This window comes from Hipposideros armiger, unplaced genomic scaffold, assembly GCF_001890085.2.
Source record: "Hipposideros armiger isolate ML-2016 unplaced genomic scaffold, ASM189008v1 scaffold_423, whole genome shotgun sequence".
NCBI lineage: Eukaryota > Metazoa > Chordata > Mammalia > Chiroptera > Hipposideridae > Hipposideros > Hipposideros armiger.
In genome coordinates this window covers 1,728,650-1,750,862 of record NW_017731773.1, presented here as the reverse complement: position 1 = coordinate 1,750,862, position 22,213 = coordinate 1,728,650, and the positions used below count along the sequence as shown (strand labels likewise).

At 56.6% G+C, this 22,213-nt stretch overlaps 1 protein-coding gene across 8 annotated transcripts in view; it reads left to right on the top strand.

Annotated features, from left to right (window-relative positions):
- Positions 1 to 22,213, top strand: part of ADGRG1 (adhesion G protein-coupled receptor G1) — a 40,854-nt gene that overhangs the window by 5,544 nt on the left and 13,097 nt on the right. For 2 of the 8 annotated variants that reach the window (XM_019664503.1, XM_019664502.1), the window contains exons 1-3: positions 2,032 to 2,608; positions 20,448 to 20,546; positions 21,089 to 21,511. In XM_019664503.1, the coding sequence (XP_019520048.1) occupies positions 20,483 to 20,546; positions 21,089 to 21,511 (487 nt within the window). In that variant the 5' untranslated portion in view covers positions 2,032 to 2,608; positions 20,448 to 20,482. Of the gene's footprint in view, positions 1 to 2,029; positions 2,609 to 4,546; positions 4,722 to 10,994; positions 11,165 to 11,520; positions 11,607 to 12,413; positions 12,579 to 20,447; positions 20,547 to 21,088; positions 21,512 to 22,213 lie in introns of those variants that run through there. The other 6 variants (XM_019664494.1, XM_019664500.1, XM_019664498.1 and 3 more) reach the window with 6 other exon arrangements.

Below are 22,213 nucleotides of genomic sequence, written 5' to 3'. Positions count from 1 at the left end.
GAGCAAGAATGACCCACGTAAAGCAGAGCGTCTTACACAGTGAACCCTATGGACACAGCAGCTAGTCTCGGTCCTGTTAGTAGTACTAATGGTAGGCAGTATTGTGATTAATAATCATTTATTTGGATTCTCTCCTTGGACTCCCAGAGTCCTCTGAGAGCTCTAGAGTGCCAACAAGACGCCCTGGTATCACCCCAATGTGAGCTACGCTCGGAGCGGGGGCCTGCTCCCCAGCCCTGCCCTAAAGCCTGGTACAGTGCCCAGCACATAGTAGGTCTCTGAGAAGCCCAATGGTGAAAGGCAAGCCAGCTCCTGTCCTGGCCAGGCAGTCCCATAAGGCCTTTCCTATGTGGCCAGAGTGGCAGCTGGCTCCAGGTTTCTGTGTTCCTTGCTTGGGCTTCCAGCTCGCCAGGACCCTGCCACGTGCAGAGTGGCGCCCCCCGCTCTCCATCTGTGCCCTGCTGGCCAGCACCCTCTGTGGTGTGTGTGGATGGAGGCCGGGAGGGGACTGCTTCACTGCTGGCCTAAACCCCAGGGGACAGTTGCGTCTGCCCCAGCTAGCATGTGGCCCAGCCCTTGACAGACCTTGGGGAAACTGAGGCTTAGGGGCAGTGACTTGCCTGGGGACGTGGCATGTAAGGGGCTCCCATCCTTTCCTGAATAACTAACTTTCACTCCCGGTTTCCCGACTCCCCAGTGTGGGCCGGCCCCTCTTGCCCTGGTGATGAGGGAGTGCCCCCTGCGGCGCTGGGAGGGAGCTGCAGGCCAAGTGCCCACAGTGCCTGCTCGCCTGTCCCCCCCCAGGCTTCAGCCGCAGTCTGGACTGTGGGGACCGACAGCTTGGAGAGCACAGCACTGCTTTCTGGGAGCTCTGGCCTGGGGGCCTCCCCGCACACCCCTGGGTAGCTTTATTGCTATTCTTCCTCCCCACAGCTTGATTTATGCAGGCAGGTGAGGCGTATTCTTCACCTGCAGCAACCCCCAGCCTCTTAGGCTGCCTAAAAATCTGCATTAGGTGACTTTTCCAGGCCCCCTCTTTTAGAGAAGGGACCTACTGTGTCCTGAGCACCTGTTGTGTCCAAGCCTCACTCTAGAGGTCTGGGAAGGTTGAATTCATGAGTGGTTGGGAGCGTCAGTGTGGAGCCAGACCTCCCGGCTCCTGTCCCAACTCCGTCACTTCTGGCTGTGTGACCTGAGGCAAGTTAATTCCCTTCTCTGAGCTTCGTTTCTCTGCCTTGTGCTCCCCCTTCCTCATCACCATATTCACAGCGCACATTTCTTGAGGGCTCATCAAGTGCCAGGCACTGGTCTGAGAAACCCTGTTCCCCCCCACCTCTGACCAGCGGCGGACGGCAGTGGGTGAAGGAAGAGTCTGGAATGTAAGTGTAATCATTATTGTTACTGTTATTGTTGATGCTGTCATCACTCACCCTCATTATGTTGTGAAATCCTTGCAGCCCCTGTGACCTGGCAATCATTTATCCACAGTGTAGGGATGAGGGAAGACAGAGAGGCCATGAGCCACCCGGAGCAGTAGGAGCAAGTGGCTGACAGAGATCAGTGACTAGAAAGGGGATGGGAGCATTGGTCCCGTTCCAAGTCTCTCTCTCTCTCTGAGCTTCTGGAGCCACGAGGAATGGTTCTTTACCTGGGCTTCAGTTTCCCCTTTGGGCCAGCAGACGGACTAAAGGAGTCCATTTCCAGAGGTCCCTGGGGTCTCAGAATCCAGAACTTGAGACTTGGAATGTTAAAACTGAGCGTGCTTGGGGGGCATTGAGCTGGGGTCGCTTTGCTGGGAGGCCTGAGGCTCAGGGAGGACTTAAGTTCAGGTGGCCAGTTGTGTGTGGACTGGCTGGCCGCCTGCCAGGCACTGGATACCCCCCTTCCCCCAGCGTGCCTTCCATGCCTTCCGCTCTGCTGGTCAGCGGGCGGGTCCTGTCTACTGCCAAGGAGGCTGGGCTCTCCATCAGGAAGGGGCAGTTGTCGCCTGAGCCTGGGGGTGGGGGCAGCATCAAAGCGGCCTGTTGCTGTAGCAACCCTGGTCTCTGTGGGGACTTTGGGGAAAACAGCCCTGGAGATATGTCAGATGGAGGGCGAATCGGCAGAGTTATCCCCTGCCTGGCCTCTGCCTGTGAAGCCTGGCACCTGTCTGCCTGGATGGTGTGGGGGACAAGCCTGAGATGCCCCCTGGCCCAGTGCTGAGTCATGGGCATCCCCAGGGTCGCTGCCTCAGCTCTCAGCCCTGCCCACTCCTGGCCTCCCTCTGATAAATCAGTGACTCACGTATGGTCTCCGTCATCCCCAGCAGAGCTAGGGAGGAGGAAGGAGTCCATCTGGGGCAGGAGGGGGGCGTCCCCCCACCAAACACACCCCAGCGCCTCCCCGGGCTCTACACTGGCTGCCCGCCCTTCCCTGCGCAGGAGAGGGGCTGGGAGCCAGACACACACACACACACACACACACACACGCACACACACACACGCACACACACACACGCACACCGGCTCCCTCGGCAGCAGGACCATGCTGGCACGTTGAGCCTTGGAGGTGGATCCGGAAAGGTAGTTCAGCTGCCTGGCCCTCCGAGGGACCCTCCACCTGGCACCAGGTACCAGATCAAAAAGGGAAGAGGGATGGGTGTGTGTGTGGCAAAGGGTGGGGTGGTAGACCAGGGAATTGGGAAGCCTTGGTGTCTCGGTGGGAGCTAGCCCAGATGAGCAATGCTATGCGGAGTCTCTAGAGTTGGGGGGTTGATGGACAGGGAGATGCCTGGGAAGGGGATGGGGCCCAAGAGGATGAAACCTCTCAGAACCACTCGTCATTTGTTAGCTGGGGAAACTGAGGCTCAGAGTGGGATAGTCACTGGGCACAGTAAGCTGGGGTCTGCTCCCTGGGCGGTGAGATTACTGTTCAGTCCTGTACAGACAGGGGAACCAAGGCTCTGAGGGGGCAGGTGGCTTGCCTGAGGTCACATAACAAGTCTGGAGATAGCCTCGGGGAGGAGAGGCTGCTGCAGGGGGCTGGGTACCGGGCTTTCGAGGGCAGCTTCTCTTGCAGCTGCCCTGGGGTTGAGTCCGGAGCCCCCGAGTGAGCCAGGGACAGTCTTGCTCTTTATCCACAGGCCACCTTTGGGAGGAGATGGTCTCATCTGGGGGGCCTGAACATGATGGGCAGGGGAGGTTCCTGGGGTGACAGAATATCTTGGGCCAGATAGACGGGGAAGTAGAGGCTGAGGGCTGGACAGCGCCCTGCCCGCTAACCACCAGACCTCAGGGCTGCTGTCTGCTTGGCGCTGATAGAGCCTTCCGACCTGGGGGCTACCGCGGTGCCTACCCTGTTCCACTGGAGGAGGGTGTGGGAGGAATTGCTAGTTCCTGTCCTCCCCTCCTCCCCAACCAGCCTCCTTCCTGTGGTGCTGAGTTGGGGGTCTCCCAGGGTCCCATGGGAGGGAGCTGGTGATCATTTTACTAAGGAGAGTTGGGGGGACATGAATCCAGGCAGGGCCCCTCTCACCCTGGCCCCCCGGCCCCCCTCCAAGAAGCTCTGGCCTGGGGAAGGTGGGGTGGGTAGAAACAGCCTTTGTGGCTCCAGAGGGCCAGGAAAGTTCTACATATAAACATTGATTGAATGCCTACTGTGTGCCTGGTAGTGTCCTAAGGGTGGGGGACACATCAGTGAATGAGACAAATAAGGTATCTTAGAGCCGGTGGGTCATCCTGACCCAGCGCCAAGACCCCTACCCCCTTCCCTGTGGGTACCCTGAGTGCAGAGGGTTGGTTCCTTGGGGTTGAAGACTGAGTGGGAAGAAGTATCTCCAGCCAGTGAGAGCCGCAGGCTGCTAAGTTGGCCAGGGTCCCTGCCGGAGAGGGGCTGGGACTAGCTCTTTGGGCCAGCTCTTGGGGTGAGACTAGCTCTTGGGGCCAGACCTGATCCCGCTTTGCTGCAGGGACTCCAGGGATCTGAGCTACAGACCTCCCTTGGTCACAGCAGCACTGTGGCCACGTTACCGTGCCTCTCTCTCTGAGCCTTAGGTGTCTCAGCTACAAAATGAGTGCACGGGGGTGATGATAACTGCTTTGCCTCCATGTCCTGGGGCCTGGCTCTGGGTGCCGGGTCATGAAGGACACTACGCCAGGTGTGGCCTGTGAGGGAGAGGCTGTGCTAGGCAGCCTGTGCTGTTTTTTGCTGGCTCCAGTGCCCTGGGCAGGGGCTGGTCAGCCTGGCTGGGCTACCCCCACCTTGTCAGGGACACAAACAAGGCAGTTAGGATCTGAGGCTGAGTTGGGAGATAAGCTTGCTGGTAGAGGCGAAGAGAACTTTCTGGCTTAGGGCTGGGAAGCTCGGCAGACGTCATCCAGTCTGGGCTTGAGGACTGGTAAAGAGGGCGAGGAGGGTTTGAAATGTATGAGTTTGGGTAGTGGGTGGGGAGGTCCTGGCAGAGGAAACTGCGTGGGAAAAGGTTTGAAATGGTGAGAGCCTGAGGGAATGGGTCAGGTGAGAGCACTGGAGACCTGGCACGGGTCATGGTATGGGGCCCGGAGCGCCAGGCTGGCAGGTTCTCATCTGCTCTGTGGGGAAAAGGGTGGTGGGAGGACTTGGGCAGCGCTGTAGCCAGCGGTCAGGCTGTGGCCCCAGCAGGATGGAGAAGGCGGGGTTCATGGTGTGGGGCTGGCCTGGCTGCCCCAGGTCTGAGCTGGAGGGCACAAGGCTCATGCTTGGAGGTGAGTGGGTGGCTGGTGGGGCCTGTGCCCTTTCAGGGATGTGGGTGGGTGGGGGGCTTCTACATGGCAGGGTGAAGAGTCAGGGGTGCAGGTGGTGGGGTGTGGGAAATGTGGCAATACAGCCCCAAAACCCGGTGCCGCCCCTCCCCTGAACCAGAGCTTGAGCAGGCTCAGCACCCCAACCCCGACCCATGGTGGCCCTGTGGACCCCGCCTCTGACTCACAGCAGATGGGGCATCACGTGAGCAAACCTGGCAGCTGGGGAGACCAGGACCCCAGGAAACAGGCAGATGGCAAGTGGGAGGCGGGGCAGAGCTGGCACAAAGGGGCCTCTCGAACAGGGTGGAACAGGGCCCTGGCTGGGCTCAGCCTCCCCAGGCTTGCTCTCTGCCTGCCTGGTCCTCGTACCCCATCAGGAGTCCCTGAGGCCCCCTGGGAGCCCTGCAGATTGTGGGGCCAGGCCTGGGCTGCTGGGGAGAGGGGACATGGTTGAGGGGAGGAGCTTGCAACACATTTTCTGACCCCCGCTCAGTGCCAGCCTGCCCTGGCACAGGTGGGCTGAGCCACCTCCCTGGCCCCTTAAACCCTAAACTGTCCCTGTTCCCTGATGGCTCCGCCTGGACTAGAACAATCGGGGACCCTCCGTGCCCTCAGACCCTGCCGGGCCTGGCCCAGCGCTTTGCGTGCACCTTCACTCCCGCGAGGCAGGTGTTCACGCTGAGCCCACTGAGAGCTGAGGACACTGAGGTCCAGGAGGCTGACCTGTGAGTGACCTCTCGTCTTTGGGGCTCCGGAGTCTGCGCTCCTGTCCACCGAGCTTTCCTGTCCCCTTGGTAGGGAGAGGGCTCCTCAGCCAGGCCAGGCCAGGCTCTGTGCCGGGTGCCCTTGTCTCCAGCCCCATGCACGCTGCTGCCCAAATCCTCTAGGACCCCCAGAGACAGCAAGGCTGCTTGCCTGTGGAGACCCCTGGCTTTGTTCCTCTCTGGTTGTGTGAACGTGGGCATCTGCCTCAGTTTCCTCACTTGGAAAAGTGGATAACAATAGTATCTATATGCGGGGGGCGGAGGAGGGGGCCTGTTGTGGTGAGGATGAAGGGGTTCCTGCAGTAAAGTGTTTAGAACAGTGCCTGGCCTGTGTAAATGTTCGCCTTATCATGATCTCCCATGGGCCGATGGTGCCCTGAGGTCCAAGGGTGTCTTGTAGTACCTTGGGGGGACTTCCTTCTGTCTGTCCCCTGGGCTCCAGGAGGATCCCCCCAGTATGACTTGTGCTTTGGCAGGGGGAGCCAGTGGGGTGGGCACCAGGCTCCTGGGCTGACGCCAGCTCAGGCGGTTTGTGGTGCGCTTGGCAGTTCCAGGCAAAGATAAAAGCTCTCTGAGACTCGGAGAAGCTGGCAGAGCTTCCAGGAACCGATGGACAGGCCTCTGCATTAGAGGGAGATGACCTGGGGGTGGGGTCCTCATCGCCCGGGAGCCAGACAAGCTCCGGTCCCCTGCAAGGCAGGAGCTTCTGCAGCTAATGGCTCCAGTGTGGCTCCCCAGGCTCAGGGCCACTTAATGGAACTCCTAACGAGCAACACGAGACACGAGAGCTCCCTCTGCCTCCCCTCAGAACCCCCCCCTCCGCCCCCCGTCCTCAGCCAGAACTCTGCCTTCTTCCTCCCAGAAGTCCTGGCTTTGTGCTTCTAGGCCCACCCGGGGAAGTAGGGACTTTTGGGACTTGTAGCCTGTTGCCCAAGGTCACAGCCTCCGGGACTGCAGTATCCTTACCTACACACGGAGACGACAGTGCCAACGCTGGCAGGGTTGTTGCTGGAATTTGGGATAATAAATGACTGCAAAGTGTATATTTATGTGCCTTTGAGAGGTCTTCCCTAAACCTCAGCTGAAGGTTTTTGTCTTCAGGGCTATGCAGTGGTTGAATTAGAACTCAGTTTAAGTCCTTGAAAAGTGACCTTTGAGCTAGCGACTTACTTTCTCTAAGCCTCATTACTTGGGCTATAAAATGGGGATGAAGAGACCTGAATCTCTAATATCTAAATGAGACCCTGTGGGGAGTAACTGAGACAGCCACACACTGTAGGGACCCTTGGGCAGAAGAGCGTCTCCAGCTCTCCCGGACCTTTGCTCCTGCATTGCCCAACTCAGCTGTCCCCCTGGGAGAGGCAGCACAAGGCGGGGAGCTCTGAGGTTGCTTGGTTCTGCCCCAATTCCACCAGCTGTGTGAACTTGGACAGGTGCATTAGCCTTTCTGTGCCTGTTTTCCTCAACTTTAAAATGAGGATGATAATGGCATTTGTGAGGGTTAAGTGCTAAGTATAGTGCCTGGCACACCATAAGTGATGTTGTTATTGCCACTGTTCTGGGCCACCACCAAGCCCTCCCCTTAGAGAGCAGCAGTGAGTTTATCCCCAAGCAATGGCCCTGTCCTCCCATGACGTCACTGGGAAGGGCACCAGAGAACCTGCCCCCGTGGACACTCCCCATCCAATGGGGTCTTGATCTGCTGGCCTGAGTTGTTGTCCAAGTCTGGGGCGTCCCTTCTGCTCCTTGAGACCCAAGGCCTGACTGGGCTGGCCACTGTCCTGGGCCTGCAGGGGAGGCCTGAATTCAAGCTGGGCTGGTTTCCTGAGGTACCATTCTGCCACTTCTCTGCTGGGCTGAGTTCCCTTGGCCCTTGGGGGCTACGTTGATCAGCTGACCCCTCCTGGGCCCCTGGCCAACTCTGGCCCTCAGTGTGTGGCTCCACGGGCTGGCACTCTGGGTCTCTGACCCTGTGGCAGGGGGTACAACTGCCCAGACCCACCTGCCTCGACGGTGATGACAAATGCAAGGGATATATCCCAGGGACTGGTGGAGCAGTTGAGTCATGCTTGGCCTGGCATCCTCTGCTCACTGCTTCTCTGGTTGTGTCACTATAGGAGGGTGTGTCAAACCCTTGAGGCAACTCATAATCTAACTTTCCACCCCTGCCTGGTATATACTGCTTCACTGCCTACAAAGTCAGGTGCTGTTGGTCCTCAGAAATTTAAGTTTTGACTTGTTTCACAGATGAGGAAGCCGGTCGAACACCCCCAGGCCAGTCAGGGGTACTGGCGGCCTGAATCTGGACCTCCTGCCTTTGAGCCTGGACCTTTCCCCACGGCACTACAGATGGTGTTCTCAATTGAGGTAGTGAGTTCACCGTCCCTGCAGGTGTTTAAGTTTGGCAGGAAAGCTGTAGAAGGAACTTGGCCATCATGTGGGATTCTTCATGGTCCCTTCCAGCCCTGAGCTTTTCTGGTCGTAGGGGAGAGAGCTACTCAATTCCCACATTCTTCCTGGGCATTAAGTCCCTGACAGCACATTGTTCATTCTAGCGGCATCAGGTGACGTGGGCAGGTGATACCTCCATTTAGAAACCCTCTCTGTAGCCTTGCCTGTCACCGTGTCTGGACTTCCACCTTCAGTGTCACCTGATTGCATCTCTAGGGGCTCCTACTAGCCTGCTAATAGCTCAGAGAGCTGGATGGGAGACAGAGCGAGAGAGGGCCCCAGGGGAACCGGATCAGAGTATGGCCAGAAAGTCTGAGGGAGGCGTCGAGAAGGGGGAACAGCCACTTCCCAAATTATCAGGGAGCTGATGCTGCCCCTCGGTGTCCCTGATGCAATAGGCCGGCACCTGGGTAGGAGTGCTCCTGATCACGAGGCACGTCCCCCGTCTGCACACCTGCACGTGACATCACCTTTCAGGAGTGGCGGCAGTGGGCAGGGCAGGAAAGAATCCTCATGTGGTTTTCTCAAAGCTGTACTTATCCTTTGTCCGTGACTATGTCTGCTACACCCTCTTGGGTTCTGCCACCTACGTGCGCGCCCCAAACCAGGTGGGCAGAGTCTTCTCTTCAGCTCCTGGCTGGGAGTCAAGCATGCCCAGGTCCTGGTGCCTGGACTGGGGTACGGGGAGCTGGGCCCGGGTGCAGTGCCCATTGCCAGCTGCGGTGGGGGGTGGGGACAGCCAGTGTCTCCCCACAGAGGCCCTGCAGCAGGTGCCAGCATGCCTGGGCATCCCACCTCTGCTTCCCCACCTTGGTTTGGGGAGCCAGGGTCGGAAGCTGCAGTAACTGCTGTCCAGGCAGGATGGGAGCGTCGGTGTGAGGTGGCCAAGCCCCTGTTGCTGGGCTGTGAGCCTCTTGGACCTGTATGCCCACCTCCCTGAGGATAGAACGGCCACCACAATGGAGTTGGTGAATGCACTGGTGGGTGGGTTGGCAGAAGGTGGAGGAAGTGGACCGGGGCCACTAGCTTGTTATCTTGGCAGTCATGCTGCTCCCTGAGCCTCAGGTATCTGACATATAAAATAAGCCTCCTCATCTTGTCCCTCACCTCCACTCTGGTCAGCAGTGTTGCGGGTGTTAAGTGAGGATTGTCAGTCTGGCAGAGACTTGGCTCTGGGCAGCAACAGAGCTATGAGCTGTTGTAGGTATTTATATTATCACAAGTGCTTAGCGACTGTGGGTGGGACCCAGGACGCTCTGCCTCTTTCTCTGCCTGTCACTGCAGTTAGTGGGCACCAAGTGTGTGTAAACGGCCAGGGCTGCTCCCTCTGTGCCCGCCTCTGGCTCCCTCAAACCGCAGCCCCCTGCCAGCTCCTTTTAAGCACAGGGTCTTTTGATCCGACAGTGGCTGCCTTCTCTGGCCCTGCAGGCCCTGGGATCCTTTCCCCACCAAGGTTCCACTGAGAACAGCAGCTCCTTTCTTTGCTTTCTTTTCCTCTTCCTCCGGGGGCCAAAAATAGTGCCTGAATGGGACACAGCTCTGGGCCAGCAGCAAGACAATAGCTACCTCCTGACCGAAGCGCCTCCTGGCTCTGGTCCATCTGTAGGGGGAGGAGGTGTGGGGGTGCATGGGCACTCCAGCCCCATGGCCCCAATCCCCTGCTGTCTTTCCCATGGCCTCTGCCAGCAACCATCCCAAGGCCCCTCCATCTCCTTGGAATGTGAAGGCCAAGGGGTTTCCCCACTTGTTCTGGGAAAGTGCTTGTAGTGACTTAGCTGAGAACCTGGGCTCTTAGCCCCCTGAGCAGCTCACCCTGTCTCCTGATCTGCTGTTGGTTTGGAGGCCTTTGGTGGAGGCGTCTTCCCCCCTCCCCCCCTCCCCAGTACTCTTCTGTACCCTGTCTGGCACATGGAGGCCACCCCATGGCTCTGAGGTTCTTTTCCCTTTGAGTCAATGGGACTTTTTAGAGGTCAAAAGGATGTGCCCACTGGGGAGGAAGTGAGCTCTCTGTCACTGGAGCTGATCAGATAAAATTTGGATGTGCGTTGAATGGGGGCCAGGATTAGTCAAGCATCAGATGGACCCTTGGTCTTCATGTCTTCAGGTCGTGGAGGAGATCTTGGTTTAAATTTCATATCCCTCCCTTACCAGCTAGATGACCTCAAGCAAGTCACATCACCTCCTTGAGCCCCTGTTTCCCCATCTGTAAGATGGGTTCAACAGGGCTAACCTTGAAGAGGGGTGAAGCGGATCTCCAAAATGCCCAGTGCAGTGCCTTGTATACACAGGCGGGGTTTCAGAAGCTTGGCCTCCATTTTCCTCCCTCCTGGGACTGGTACTTACTCTGGGGCATAAAGAAGAGAGCCTGACCCACTCTTGGCTCCTGGGGAGTTCTGGAGAAAACCAGAGCGAATCCCCAGCCCCAGGGCTCATTCAGAATAAAGATTCCTGGTGGGCTGCGGCATTCTGGGAAGGCTTCCTGGAGGAGGTGGCCCCCTAAAAATCTTCCAGAAAAGTATGGTGGACATGCTGTGCTCATGGCAGTCAATGGTATGGGTTAGAGGGGTGTTTATCCTGGCTTGAGGCCAAGGCCACAGGCTGGCAACCTGTAGGGGCAAATGCAGCTGATAATAGGTATTTTTGATCACAGGGATAGACCCCACTGGGTTTTAAAGAATTTGGATTTAAAGTCAATGTTGAAAAACTTAGACAGGCAAGTGCTCCCCATAACCTGCTGTCCTAAATCCTTCCCTTCCTCCTGATAGCTCCCAGAGCGGCCTGGCTGACATCGAGTTAGGGGGACTAGGGTACTGGACAAGTTAGGGGGCCTGTGCTATGCTGGGTTGGAGCCAAGCAGTGACGTAGTTCCTGAAGCTGCCAACAGTTGCCAGGGGAACGGTTGCCAGGGGCTGTTGTCACCTGCGCCCCTTCTCCCAAGCTGGCTGGCTGGCGAGCTGGCGGCTTACAGCGTATCTTAACTGGCTGCCCCCTTTGTTTGAAGCTCCGTGAGGGTGAGGGGGCAGGGACTAAGGTGGCTTGGCTCCAAAGTCCCCCTCTAGCCTCTTGAACTGGGGAGAACCTGACACAGCACCCCAGTGGGCTGCAGCCTGCAAACAAGGCTAACGCTTCCCTCACTCACTCGCGCTCTTCCTGTATTTATAGTTCACTTGATGCCACGGAGGAGCCCAGGTAGGATTCTGCCCCTGCATCCTTCCCCCACTTCCCCCTCCATGCCCCGCACTCCCCTCTCCTCCCGCACCCCACTTCCCACCCCTTGCCCCCTTCCCCTTCTTCACCCTTCCCCTCCCCCTCTATCTTTCTCCTCTCCCTTCTACTCTTTCCTCCATCCCTCCATTCCCCCTTCATCCCCCTTCCCTCTTCCCCTTTCTATTCAACACTGGTAGTGTAGCTGATAAGTGGGGTGCGGCTAGGGCTGGGGTGTCAGTAAGGCTCCTGCAGAGGCATGACATTATTGTAAGGGGGGTTGGTCAATTACAATGAGGAAGTGGTTGGGGTGAGGTTCCCCACATTCTCACTCCCTTCCCTTCAATCATATATCACCTAAAAGTTATTTTTGGTCACTGGGCTGCATCCCCACGAACAAAGACAAGCCTCTGAGGAGTATTGCGAGGTAAGGTCCAGGGCCTGAGGATGACTGACAGCGTAGGCGTGGAGCTGGGATGCGGTCACCTGGGCAGTTCTGACAGCCCCCAGGACCGGGGCCCTGGGTTGGGGGGTATTCAGCTAACCCCAAGGAAACAAATTTTTTGAAGCTGTGAATTTTAAAGAGAAGCTCTTTATAATCGATAAGGTCAAGGGCAAACAGGCAGCAAAATCAAGGGCAAGCGCTCTGGAGCTGAGCCCTGGGGGGGGCACCTAGTCTCCATCTCTTACTAGCTGGGTGGTCTCGGGCAGGTAACTTGACCTTCTCGGGCCTCAGTTTCCTTATTTGATAAATGGGTATCATAGTACTTGTCTCATAAGGTTTGGGGAGAATTAAATGTGTCAACTTGAGTACAGATCTTGGAATCAAGTCTTGCATTTTCAAAGAGCTTAATTAACGTTAGCTGTGTTACTGGAGGGAGTGAGGTCCCTGCCCCTGGCTGTGCACAGTGGCCGAGGACCTGGTGAGGCTGTGCTGTGTGCTCAGTGAGCTGGGGTGAGATCCTGGTCTGCCCTTCCCTGGAGGGGGCTCCAGGCACAGTGTCCTGGGACTTGGGCCTCGAGCCCTAGCCCGGCCCAGGCCCTCAGCCCTTGTGGGGGAGGACGCCTTGCTGTGGACCTTGTCTGCTCCTCAACCAGGAATCAGGGACATGGGGGAGGAGGAGAGGGAGGGCTGGTGGCTGACCTTGGGAACACTAAGGGTTCTATACTCCCAAGGTAGGCACTCTGCCAGGCTCAGGGCTGCTGAACTGCAGTCCCCAGAAAGCAAGCAGGGAGGTAACTGGGCTGACCCTGTGGGCCCAGCCATTGGCACAGATGGGAGAAGGGCAACTTCAGCCAGACAGCTGAGGTCTTCCTGTGGTCTCACAGAGAAGGGAGTCTGGTCAGAAGGAAGAAGGAGACGGTCCAGTGCCCTTTTCCCCACGCTGCTAGCTGCGAGGTAAGCCTCTGAAGGCCCTGGACTATGGAGAATACAGGTGGGGAGTGGGCATCATAGTTACCCATTCAGCAGAGGAGGAAACTAAGGCCCAGACAGGGGACGGACTAGCCTACAGGCCCCAGAGACAGTTAGCTGCAGAGCTAGTTCTGGACCGTGTGTCTAACTCCTGTCCCCCTGCTCTGGCAGCGTGCATTTCCCAGGCAGGTGCTGACTGGTGTGTGCCCTGGGGCCCGGGAGTCTAGCCTCAGCGGCTCCTCGAGGAGAGGGCTGGGGGAGACTTGGCCGTGGGTTGCAGACTGGCCCAGGAGCATGGAGCTGACCAGGACTGGCACCCAGTCCCTGGACTGCTCGTGAAAAACCCCGGTGCCTGAGCTCCACACCAAACTGGGTCAGATCTGGGGCTCCTCCTAATCCCTCCTCCTGCCTTAGGGTCTAAGTCTCTTCAATCTGCTCTAAAATTCTAAGAGGCTTTGACTCGTAGCTCCTAAAAGCTCTTGCATCCTCATTCTCTCTCTCTCTCTCTCTCTCTCTCTCTCTCTCTCTTCCTTTTTCTCTCTCCCTCCCTTCTCCCTCTCAACCCCAACATTCTAAGTGTCCCAGCTGCTTGAGGCAAGGCCAAGGGCCCAGCTGGCTGTGGTTGATTTTAATGGAATGGCCAACCTGGGGACGGGGCTGGCAGTGCCCTTTCCCTAAGAGCTGGTGCTGCTGGCCGAAGGGAGGTGGGATGGGGCCCTGTATACCCCAGGCTCCCCAGGGGCCTCTTGCCTGGAAGTGTCAAGGATGATGATCAGTTGCCCTAGGGATCATCACAGCCTAAATGGCTCTTGGAGCCCATCTTGTGTTAGCTAATGGCCTCTGGGGCAGCTCAGAGCGGGGGAGGGGGCTGGAGGCTGGAAGAGGAGGTGCTGACAGGCTTCATATCTGTGTGGTGTCAAGATTTCTGAGAGTTAATTCTCACGTTGATGCCAGGTGTCCGTGCACAAAAAGATGCACTAGCACACTTGGCTGGGAAACTAAAGCCAACCATGCTCCGTGGATTTTCTTCCTTCCGGACTTACCAGAGCCTTTGATGTGTGAATTAACATAAGACCATATAGGGCCTGCAGTACATCTTTATTTTGGAAAGTAGTCCTTCTTAGAAAGTGCTCTGCTGGGTTATCTCATGGTAAAGTCAGGGTGACAGTCCCGGAAAAGGAGCGGGACTCCAGAGACCACAATGGCCAAAAGCGTGGGCTTTAAGGTTGGGTGGACTTGGGCTTGAGTCCTGGCTTGGCTACTGACTTGCTATGACATCTTGGGCATCATTCAATCTCTTTGGACTTGAGTTTCCTTGTCTTTAAAGTAGGGATGTACTAGCATTTGCTTCACAGACTTAAGATGAGAATTGAGTGGTAATTTGTGGAAGTGCTTTGGCCGGTGCCAGGCATGAATCGAGCACTTGCTCAATGGCAGCTGTCTTCTCCTCCTCTCTTGGGATTCCGGGGTCCTTTTCGCCATGCCAGAGAGACCCCTGTTCCCTCCGATCACCATCTGGTGTCCTGTCAGGCACTGTGTGGCCCAGGTGCAGAGGTCAGGTGAGGATGTGGAGGCCAGAGGCTCAGGGCATTGGGACCTTCGTAGGCATGTCATGAGGTTGGTGTCCTAGTGTGTGCAAAGGTTTGGAGGTGGAAACGCTCAAGTCCAGGCTCATCAGGTGGTTGGGTGACTACCTGTTGGCCTCTCCAAGGTCTTTTCAGCAAACACTTTGGTTCCAGATAAAGCAGGCTGCAGGGTGGGCGGCTCTGTTTAACTGGCTCTAGCATCCCATTTCTTCCCTTCCTGGTCTCCCGCAGGGTCAGGGCCTGTCTGGGCACGCAGAGGGAATCTGGCCCAAGGACTTGGCTGGACCAGAAGCTGTGGGGAGGTGAGGCCATGTTGGCAGGGGCTGCCCTCCCGCCGGTCTGGTGCAAGAATGTGAGACTCACCCCTGGGCAGTGAGTGCACAGGCCTTGGCAGTCTCTGGGGACAGGCTGCTCACTTAGTTTTTATTCTCCTTTATTGTAGAAAAATTCCTGAAACCTGAAGTCACTCTGCTTCCCCCAGTAATGCCAGATCACCCTTCCTGGGGGGAGCTCTATGTGGTCACCTAGCTTGGGCCTCAGTCACCCCATTTGTGAGTGGGAACAGAGGGAGGAAAGGGTAGCTCAGTGGTTTCAAGCTGTGCTCCCAGGAGCTGTGGGCTGGGAGTGGGGTGTGGCCCTGGGTCCCAACGGGGCTGACAGGGGCACCTCCTTTGACTTGCTGGGTGCATGGTTTGTCTAAGTAAGACTGACTTTTCTATAATAGTTTGGAAACTGCTGGTGGAGGGTCCTCTCAGCCCCCCACAGCACCTCCCATGGAGGAAACGCCTGTAAGGGTGTCGCACCCTGTTAGGGTCTAACGTGCCTTCCCCAGCTGGCCTTTGAGGCCTGTCTGAGCAGCCTCTCTGTTCCTCCTCCTCAGAGCCAGCCTGCCCCCACTCCCAGCTTCCTTTCTTTCTCCTCTGTGCTCCTCTGCACACCCACACACACGTGCACACACACTCACATTCACACACACACACTCGCACTCTCAAGGTTTCCTTGTCACCCTCACCCACTCCTCTCCCTGCCCCTGTCCTGGGCCAAACCCCTCCTTCCTAAGGCCATCTGCCCAGGGCTCCAAGGGCATCGCCAGGGCCTTGCTGTTGCCCCCACACACACACACACACTGGAGAGCAGCTGAGAACCAGGGCTGGGGCAGGAATGCTGAACTGGGGCCTCTCCCTCTGTCCCTGCCCCCAGGAGGGCGAGACCAGGCTCATACCAGAAGACCCACTGGGGATCCCTCTCCCTTCTCACCACCCACACCCTCCTTCTGCCAGCTGTCCTTTGGGAGGCCTCTTCCAGGTTGCTACACCCTACTAGCAGCGAGGTGAACCACAGGCAGCATGACATGTCCTCGTCACTGGGTTGAGAAGAGGCTCCCATGGGACACAGGCCGCCCTGGCCCCCAGTCCAGGCTCTGCCATTTCCCAGTTGAGTGATCCTGGGCCAGGCCCCACCCCTCTCTGACTCTCTGTAATGCAGGGCTACGGGTGTTATCCCAGGCTTGTAACCCAGGGGTTCACAAGCGTGCAGAGTGTCAATTAATGGGGCACTTGTTAAAACCAGCTCCCCAGTTCCACCCCAGACCTGCTACATCCTACCTTAAGTGTGTGGGTCCTGTGAAAATGCATTTTAGTGAACTCCCTGGGAGGTTCTGACCCACAGGCAGGTGTGTGACTTCTTGTGACAACGGGGGCAGGCATAGAGGGTTGAATGTGCGCCATGGTCCCGACCAACCCCGGGACTGGAACGTTAATTCTGATGGGAAGTGGGAAGGTAGGTAAAGCTTCAAGGGGAGTGTGTGTCTTCAGTGACTCTTAGAAGATAAGTTCAATTATCCCAGGGACGGGGAAGGCATTCCAGGCAAAGGGTCATTCTGGAGGCCGGGTGGATACCTTTGTGAGCCACAGTATGTGTAAAGGGAAGGAGAAGGCAAGGAGCGGGGTACCAGGTCCAGGGCGCCGTCCTGGAGGGGTGCCTGCCTGGGAAGGGTTAACTCCAGAGCCGCCCAAGTCCTGTCCACTCAACTTCCACCTTCATCCTCAGAGGAAATGGGTTTTCCAGGAGCCTGGGCTGGACCAGCAGTGACTCGTGGCTCCACGCAGTTGGCAGAGGAAGTGACTCAGGCCCGGGGGGAGAAAGTGAGCTGTGGGTCTCTTGCCCATTGCCCCCTCCCCCACCATGAGGACGGGCAGGGCTGGACCTCAGCTGGAGCAGAGCCCTTTCTCCTGGGCCCAGCCCACCCTGGGGACGAGATGGGGAGTCTCAACTTAGACAAGCCCTGGCTACCCTCTGCCTGGATCCTTGGGGACCTCGTGATAGTGGCCCCCATTGTGTCAAGCTGGGTCGGACTGTTCTGTTCCCTGTGTGTGTTTACGGAAAGAAAGCCTGAGGTCATGTCAGCTGATGTGGGAAGGAGGCTGGGGGGTGGGGGCCTCCTGGGGGCTCAGCCCCCAAACCCTCTTTCCCAGGCTGGAATTGTCCGCACTACCTGTGGTCTCGGCTATCCTCCATTTTTCTCCAACATTTTCTTTGGGGATTCTCAAGCCAGGGGAGTGTGCGTCTTGAGGACTTTTGCCAGCATCCGGTCTGCAAGGGTTTCTCTAGAGTGAGACCCAGGTCTGTGTCTTGACTCTACCCGTGTTTATCATGGAAGAGATAGCCCGTCCTTAGCTTCAGTTCCCCGTGTGTAAAATGGCAAAGCAGTAGGACCAGCCTTGCAGGGCGGCTCAGAGAACTTCATGTGACAGGGTAGATGCTGTTGGGAAAAGGCCCGTCTCTGCTGTGCCCCCAGCTCTGGCCCGTGCTGTGTACGGTTGATGAGGGTCTGGCCTGGGGGGCCAGTGGTCGGTCCTAAGAGTATTGATGGCCAAGGTCCGTCCAGCTCTTTGGGTCCACAGCCCCAGAGACTGGGGACAAGGTTCTATCTGTGTGGTCCGTGTGGAGGTTCACGTGTGGGGTTCAGCCTTCAGAACACAGACCCTCTCCTTCCTGGCTAAGCCAGGTGGGGGCACTTGGGTGGTGACCAGGTGTGTGTATGGTGGGGTGGGAGAGGTGTGGTGCCCTGGTCATGGGCAGGGGGTGGAAGAAGGGGGCAGGGTGCAGTGAGACGAGCAGGGGGAAAGGATATCGTGAGTGGGGGTGGAGGGAGTGCCAAGTGGACAAGCAGGACAGCACCCTCCCCTGCCCCATCTGGGTTGGAATCTCTCCTTGTCCCCGGTCTGTGTCTCCTGTCCCTCAGACGGTTTTGAGGACAGCCTCAGGTCCACGCTGCCAGGAGGGAGCTTTTCTGGGTGGGGCTTCAGTCTTCCCATTACACTCCCGGAAAGGAAGTTTCATGCTCTAAGAATTTCCCGTCAAGGTGCTCTGGAAGTTGAGCTGGCCGTGGAGGCCCTGTGGGCAGGGCATGGAGGGTGGGAGGGGAGGCAAAGCGGTAGGGGCCGGTGACAGGCCTGGGGGTTGAGTTAAGGGCAGGCATGAGCTGGTCAGGAAGTATCAGAGATATTTAGCTGACACCTATGGCACCTAACATATGCACGGCTCTGTTCTAAGTCCTTTATTGGCATCAATCATTTAATTCTCATAACGACCCTTGAGGCGGGCTTGTTTTTTATTCCTATTTACAGATGAGGAAATAGGAATAAAAAGGTCCAGAGAGGGCCGGCCGAGTGGCTCAGTTGGTTAAGAGCTCACTCAAGAGTGCGAGCTCTGAGCAACAAGGGTCACTGGTTCAATTCCCGGCCCGAGCGGAGCTGCCGCTGAGCTGCCAACAGGTGACAGGATGGCTCAGCTCAAAAGAAAAAAACACATAAAAAACAAAAGCAAATAAAAGGTCCAGAGAGGGTGAGTAGCCCAAGGACACAGCTAGTGAGTGAGGGAACGAGGATTTGAACCCAGGCAGTTTGGCTCCAGAGTCTACTCCACTAAGGATCGATTAAAGGAAGTCAGGCAGCTCTGTGCCCTCCAGTCCCAAGAATGTCAATGAGGACAGAGTTGTCCACCTTGGAGCGGCTGTCCAAACAGGCAGGGTAGAGTGGGGACGAACCAGGAAGTGTCGGGGTCATGCATTTGGTTCCTTCTTTGTCTGTGTCCTTTCCTCTGCCTTTTTGCTCTCCAAGGTCAATCCAGGGGGGCTGATACAAAGCAGACGGTTCTGCTCTCTCCTGGGGCCTATCTACCACTGACAGTGGTAGCTCAATTTCAAAGTCAGGGGGCCAGAGAGACGCATAGACTCTGGCCAGCCCCACCCTTGCTTGCTGTGTGATGTCAGGAAGTCTTTTGCCTTCTCTGGGCCTCAAATTTGGATGCCATAAAATGGAGAACTTGGCCAGGTTCTCACAGTGATCTGTGAACTATGCATTCACAAACGTAGAACAGTAGTCACAGCAAGAGGGCTGCCTGGAGGAAGTAAAATTTGGAATGGGGATCAGAGGTAGACAGCAACAGAGACTGGCAGAAAGGAGAAGGAAAGAAAGGGTTCAGGAAGGACGTGTTTTTTTCCCCGGATGCTGGGTTTCCTTCTGCTGGCTGAGAGTGGCAGGGAGCAGTTTCAAAAAGAGTCAAAATGCTCAGAAAGACCTCAGAGTGAAACCTCAAAAATCACAACCTAGGAAATAGTGGCCATTCCCTAAAACACTTTCACATCCTTCTTCTAAGGGGTCCTGTGATGCCATTAGGGCAGAATGATGAACCCAGCTGACCAATGATTGGACTGACAGGTCCAAGAGATTGGGGTTCCATCGAACATGGTGGGACACAGCAGAATGGCTCTAGCTTGAGAGGGTCAGATTAGTTTGGGGAAGGCCTGGCCCAGATAGGAGACAATGAGAGCCTGCCTGGGCCACCTCTCTCTTTAACGCTGCCCACAAATAGTCCATAACGTTGCCCTCAAATAGTCCATCTAAAAGTCACCTCTTCCTGGAAGCCCCCCGAGGTTTCTCTAAAACTCAGACTCCTCGTGTGCCCCTAAGTTGCCAGGCTCCCCTTCCTCTGGCTTGTGGCAGATGATTGTATCTGTCACCGCAACTATATGCAGTTCCCCACAGGATGAGGATGCCTGTTCGTGTCTGTCACCACCCAGCTGGCAGTGGTGAGGACCACCAAGCCACCTGGCATCTCTACGAGTGCCAGGCACGCAGGTTCCCTGCCAGACACTACCCTTCCGACCAGGCAGGAGAAGATCCTGGCCTCTGGAGTAATCTTGGGCAAGTCATTTAACCCCGTGGATCTCAAGTTCCCTGTATGTGAAATGGACCAACAGTAAGGCCCACTTCACAGGGTTGGACTGAGGATTAATCTGCGTATGGGGTGGGGTGGGCCAGCACAGACTAGCAGGTAGAAGGAGCTCAGCTAATAGGGGTGTGGGGAGTTAGAAATGCCCCCGCTATACCGGGATGTGGGTGGAGGTGAGGGTAGCTGGGCCTTCCCCAACTTAGGCCGTAGCTGAGTGTCTCCCTGCCAGGCTGAGACGTCCAGGAATGGTTCCAGTTGCCCAGCCCTGGGAACTGGCTCTCCCTGGTGTTCATGATATGAAGCGTGCTTCCCCCCTACCCCTGTAGAGGGCGCCATGGGAGTGCTCATCCTCCACTCCATCTCCTTCACCTGTATACCCACCCAGCCTTGGTCCAGCAACCTCTGGGCACCAGGCCCTGTCCACAGAGATGCACCAGGAGAGAGCTCCCTGGCTGACTGACGAGAGGACACACCATCCCACACCACCCGGGGAGGCTAACAGAGGGGACCCTGGCCAGTGGTGAAAACCAAAGGAGGTCAGGGCTGACTGCAGAGGGAGCTGAGGAAGGCTTCCTGAAAGGAGGTGTACTCTGAGCTGGATCTCAGGGGTGATGATGGTGAGGTTCCTTGGGAAGAATCCTGAAAGCCCCCTTTTTCCTGTGCCTCCTCCAGTCCAGGAGGGGGTACGGTGGTTCCAGGTGGTGCTGTGGAGCCTTCCCCACCAATTCTAGCTAAGATTACCCCATCACTGCTGGGTCCAGAAGGAGGTACTAATATTGGCCCCATTTCTCATGACTGGCACAGGGTCACGTGGCAGGTGAGAGATGGAGCCAGGACTTGAACTCAGCTGTGCTCTGGACAGCCACGGCCTCTTGATGCTCAGCTTCCGGCAGCTCTGGGGAGGGCCATGGGCTGTTTCCACACTTGCCTCCCCACTTGACATCTCACCCACTACTCTGGCCTCCTCCTCTGCAGGGCTGGCCCAACCACCCTGTGGGTTAGACTGCTAGCTAACACTCCTGGTCTCTTTTAGGCAGTGACTTCTCGGGGTAACTTCTGAGGAGGAAGATGGCTGCCAAAATGCTGCTGCAGATAGCACTTCTCCTGCTTGGTCTGCTCCTCCTGTGTCAAGGTAGGCTTTCCTGGGGGTTCCCTGGAACTGTTGTGACTTACATTAAAATGGCCCCATGTCTAGGACAACTGCCAGTTCATCCACTATTCCCTTTGGGCAGGAAAAGGCCTTCAGACACAGCTTAGAAAGTGAGTGGTACCTTGGAGAAAAGAGAAAAAATTCCTTTTTTCTGGTAGATGCAGCCCTCCAGTGCACAGCTTGGGATGGGAAACATGGACTGGGTTACGGCCCTACTCACCTCTGTAGCCAGAACATCCTTGTGCAGTGCACAGCCTGCACAACTGTCTATTAAAAATCTTATTGCCATTAAACATTTTTTGCCTTTGAAATCATTATTAATTTTGAGTATTTTCATATTGTGGCACCAAAAATTTTGAGCAGGGTAGACACATTTTTTTTTTAGGCCCTTTGAGGTATAGGCCCTTGAAATGTGTGTGGGTCCCAGGCACCGAGTTCCTGTGTTCTGGGTCCGTGTCTGCCCCCTCCCATGCCCCTGACTAGCACCTGCCCCAGAGTCCCATCTGCAGTCTCTGCTTCCTCAGGTTCCCATGGCGGGGCCTTCCGGGAAGACTTCCGCTTCTGTGGCCAGCGAAACCAGACGCATAAGAGCACCCTCCGTTACGAGCAGACGCCAGAGCTGCACATCTCCATCAAGAACTCCAAGGAAGCCCTCACAGTCCAGGCCCCCTTCCCTGCAGATTCCCCAGCTTCCCAAATTTTCCCTGACCCCAGGGGCCTCTACCACTTCTGTCTCTACTGGAACCGCCATGCTGGGAAATTGCACCTTCGCTACGGCAAGAACGACTTCTTGCTGAGTGACCAAGCCTTTGGCCTCCTGTGCTTCCTGAACCAGGAAGAGAGCCTAGCCCAGGGCCCCCCACTGCTTGCCACCTCTGTCAGCTCCTGGTGGAGCCCCAAGAACACCAGCCTGCCCAGTGTTACCGGCTTCACCTTCTCTTTCCACAGTAAGGCGACTTCTAGGCAGGAGGAACAGCTTGGGAGAAGGCCTGGAGGCAGGGAAAGCAGATCGCGAGGCAGGCTTGGAAGTAGATGGGGTCTGTATGTTTACACATGAAGTATGGGCTTTATTCACAGGCAGTGGGGAGCCATTGCAAGTATCTGAGGAGGGGGAGAGTGCAATCCCAGCTGTGCTTCCAGAAGGTTTGGGAGTGGGGGTGGTTGGGGTGTGGGTGGACAAAGTCCATCAGAAGCTGCAGGGAAGGTCCAGGTGAAGGAAGATGAAGTCTGAATAAGGTGGGAGCAGAAAGAATAGAAAGATGGGACTGGATGTCAGGAGCCAGAGGAAAAATTCTGCTTCATCAGCATTTTCATAGATAGTTTGTCTCGATTTTGCAGAGGAGGAAACCAAGGCACAAATTTGTACAGCTAGTAAGTGGGGGACCCAGCAGTTGATTGGCATGGGGGGCGGGGTGAGGTGGGGAAGAGTAACAGAAGCCAAAGGTCAGGAAAGCAGCAAGGCTGACTCTGAGGGTGAGGACTGTGTGTGCCGCCTGGGTTGCGACAGGTGTGATGTGGCTGCTGTCTCATTAAGTGCTGAATGGGGGGCAGGGAGGAGAGGGTGGCCAGAAGGAGATGGAGGCTTTACTGGGGGTCTAGGATTTCCCTGATTCTGATCCCTCCCAGGCAGCTCCAGTTTGGGGTGGGGG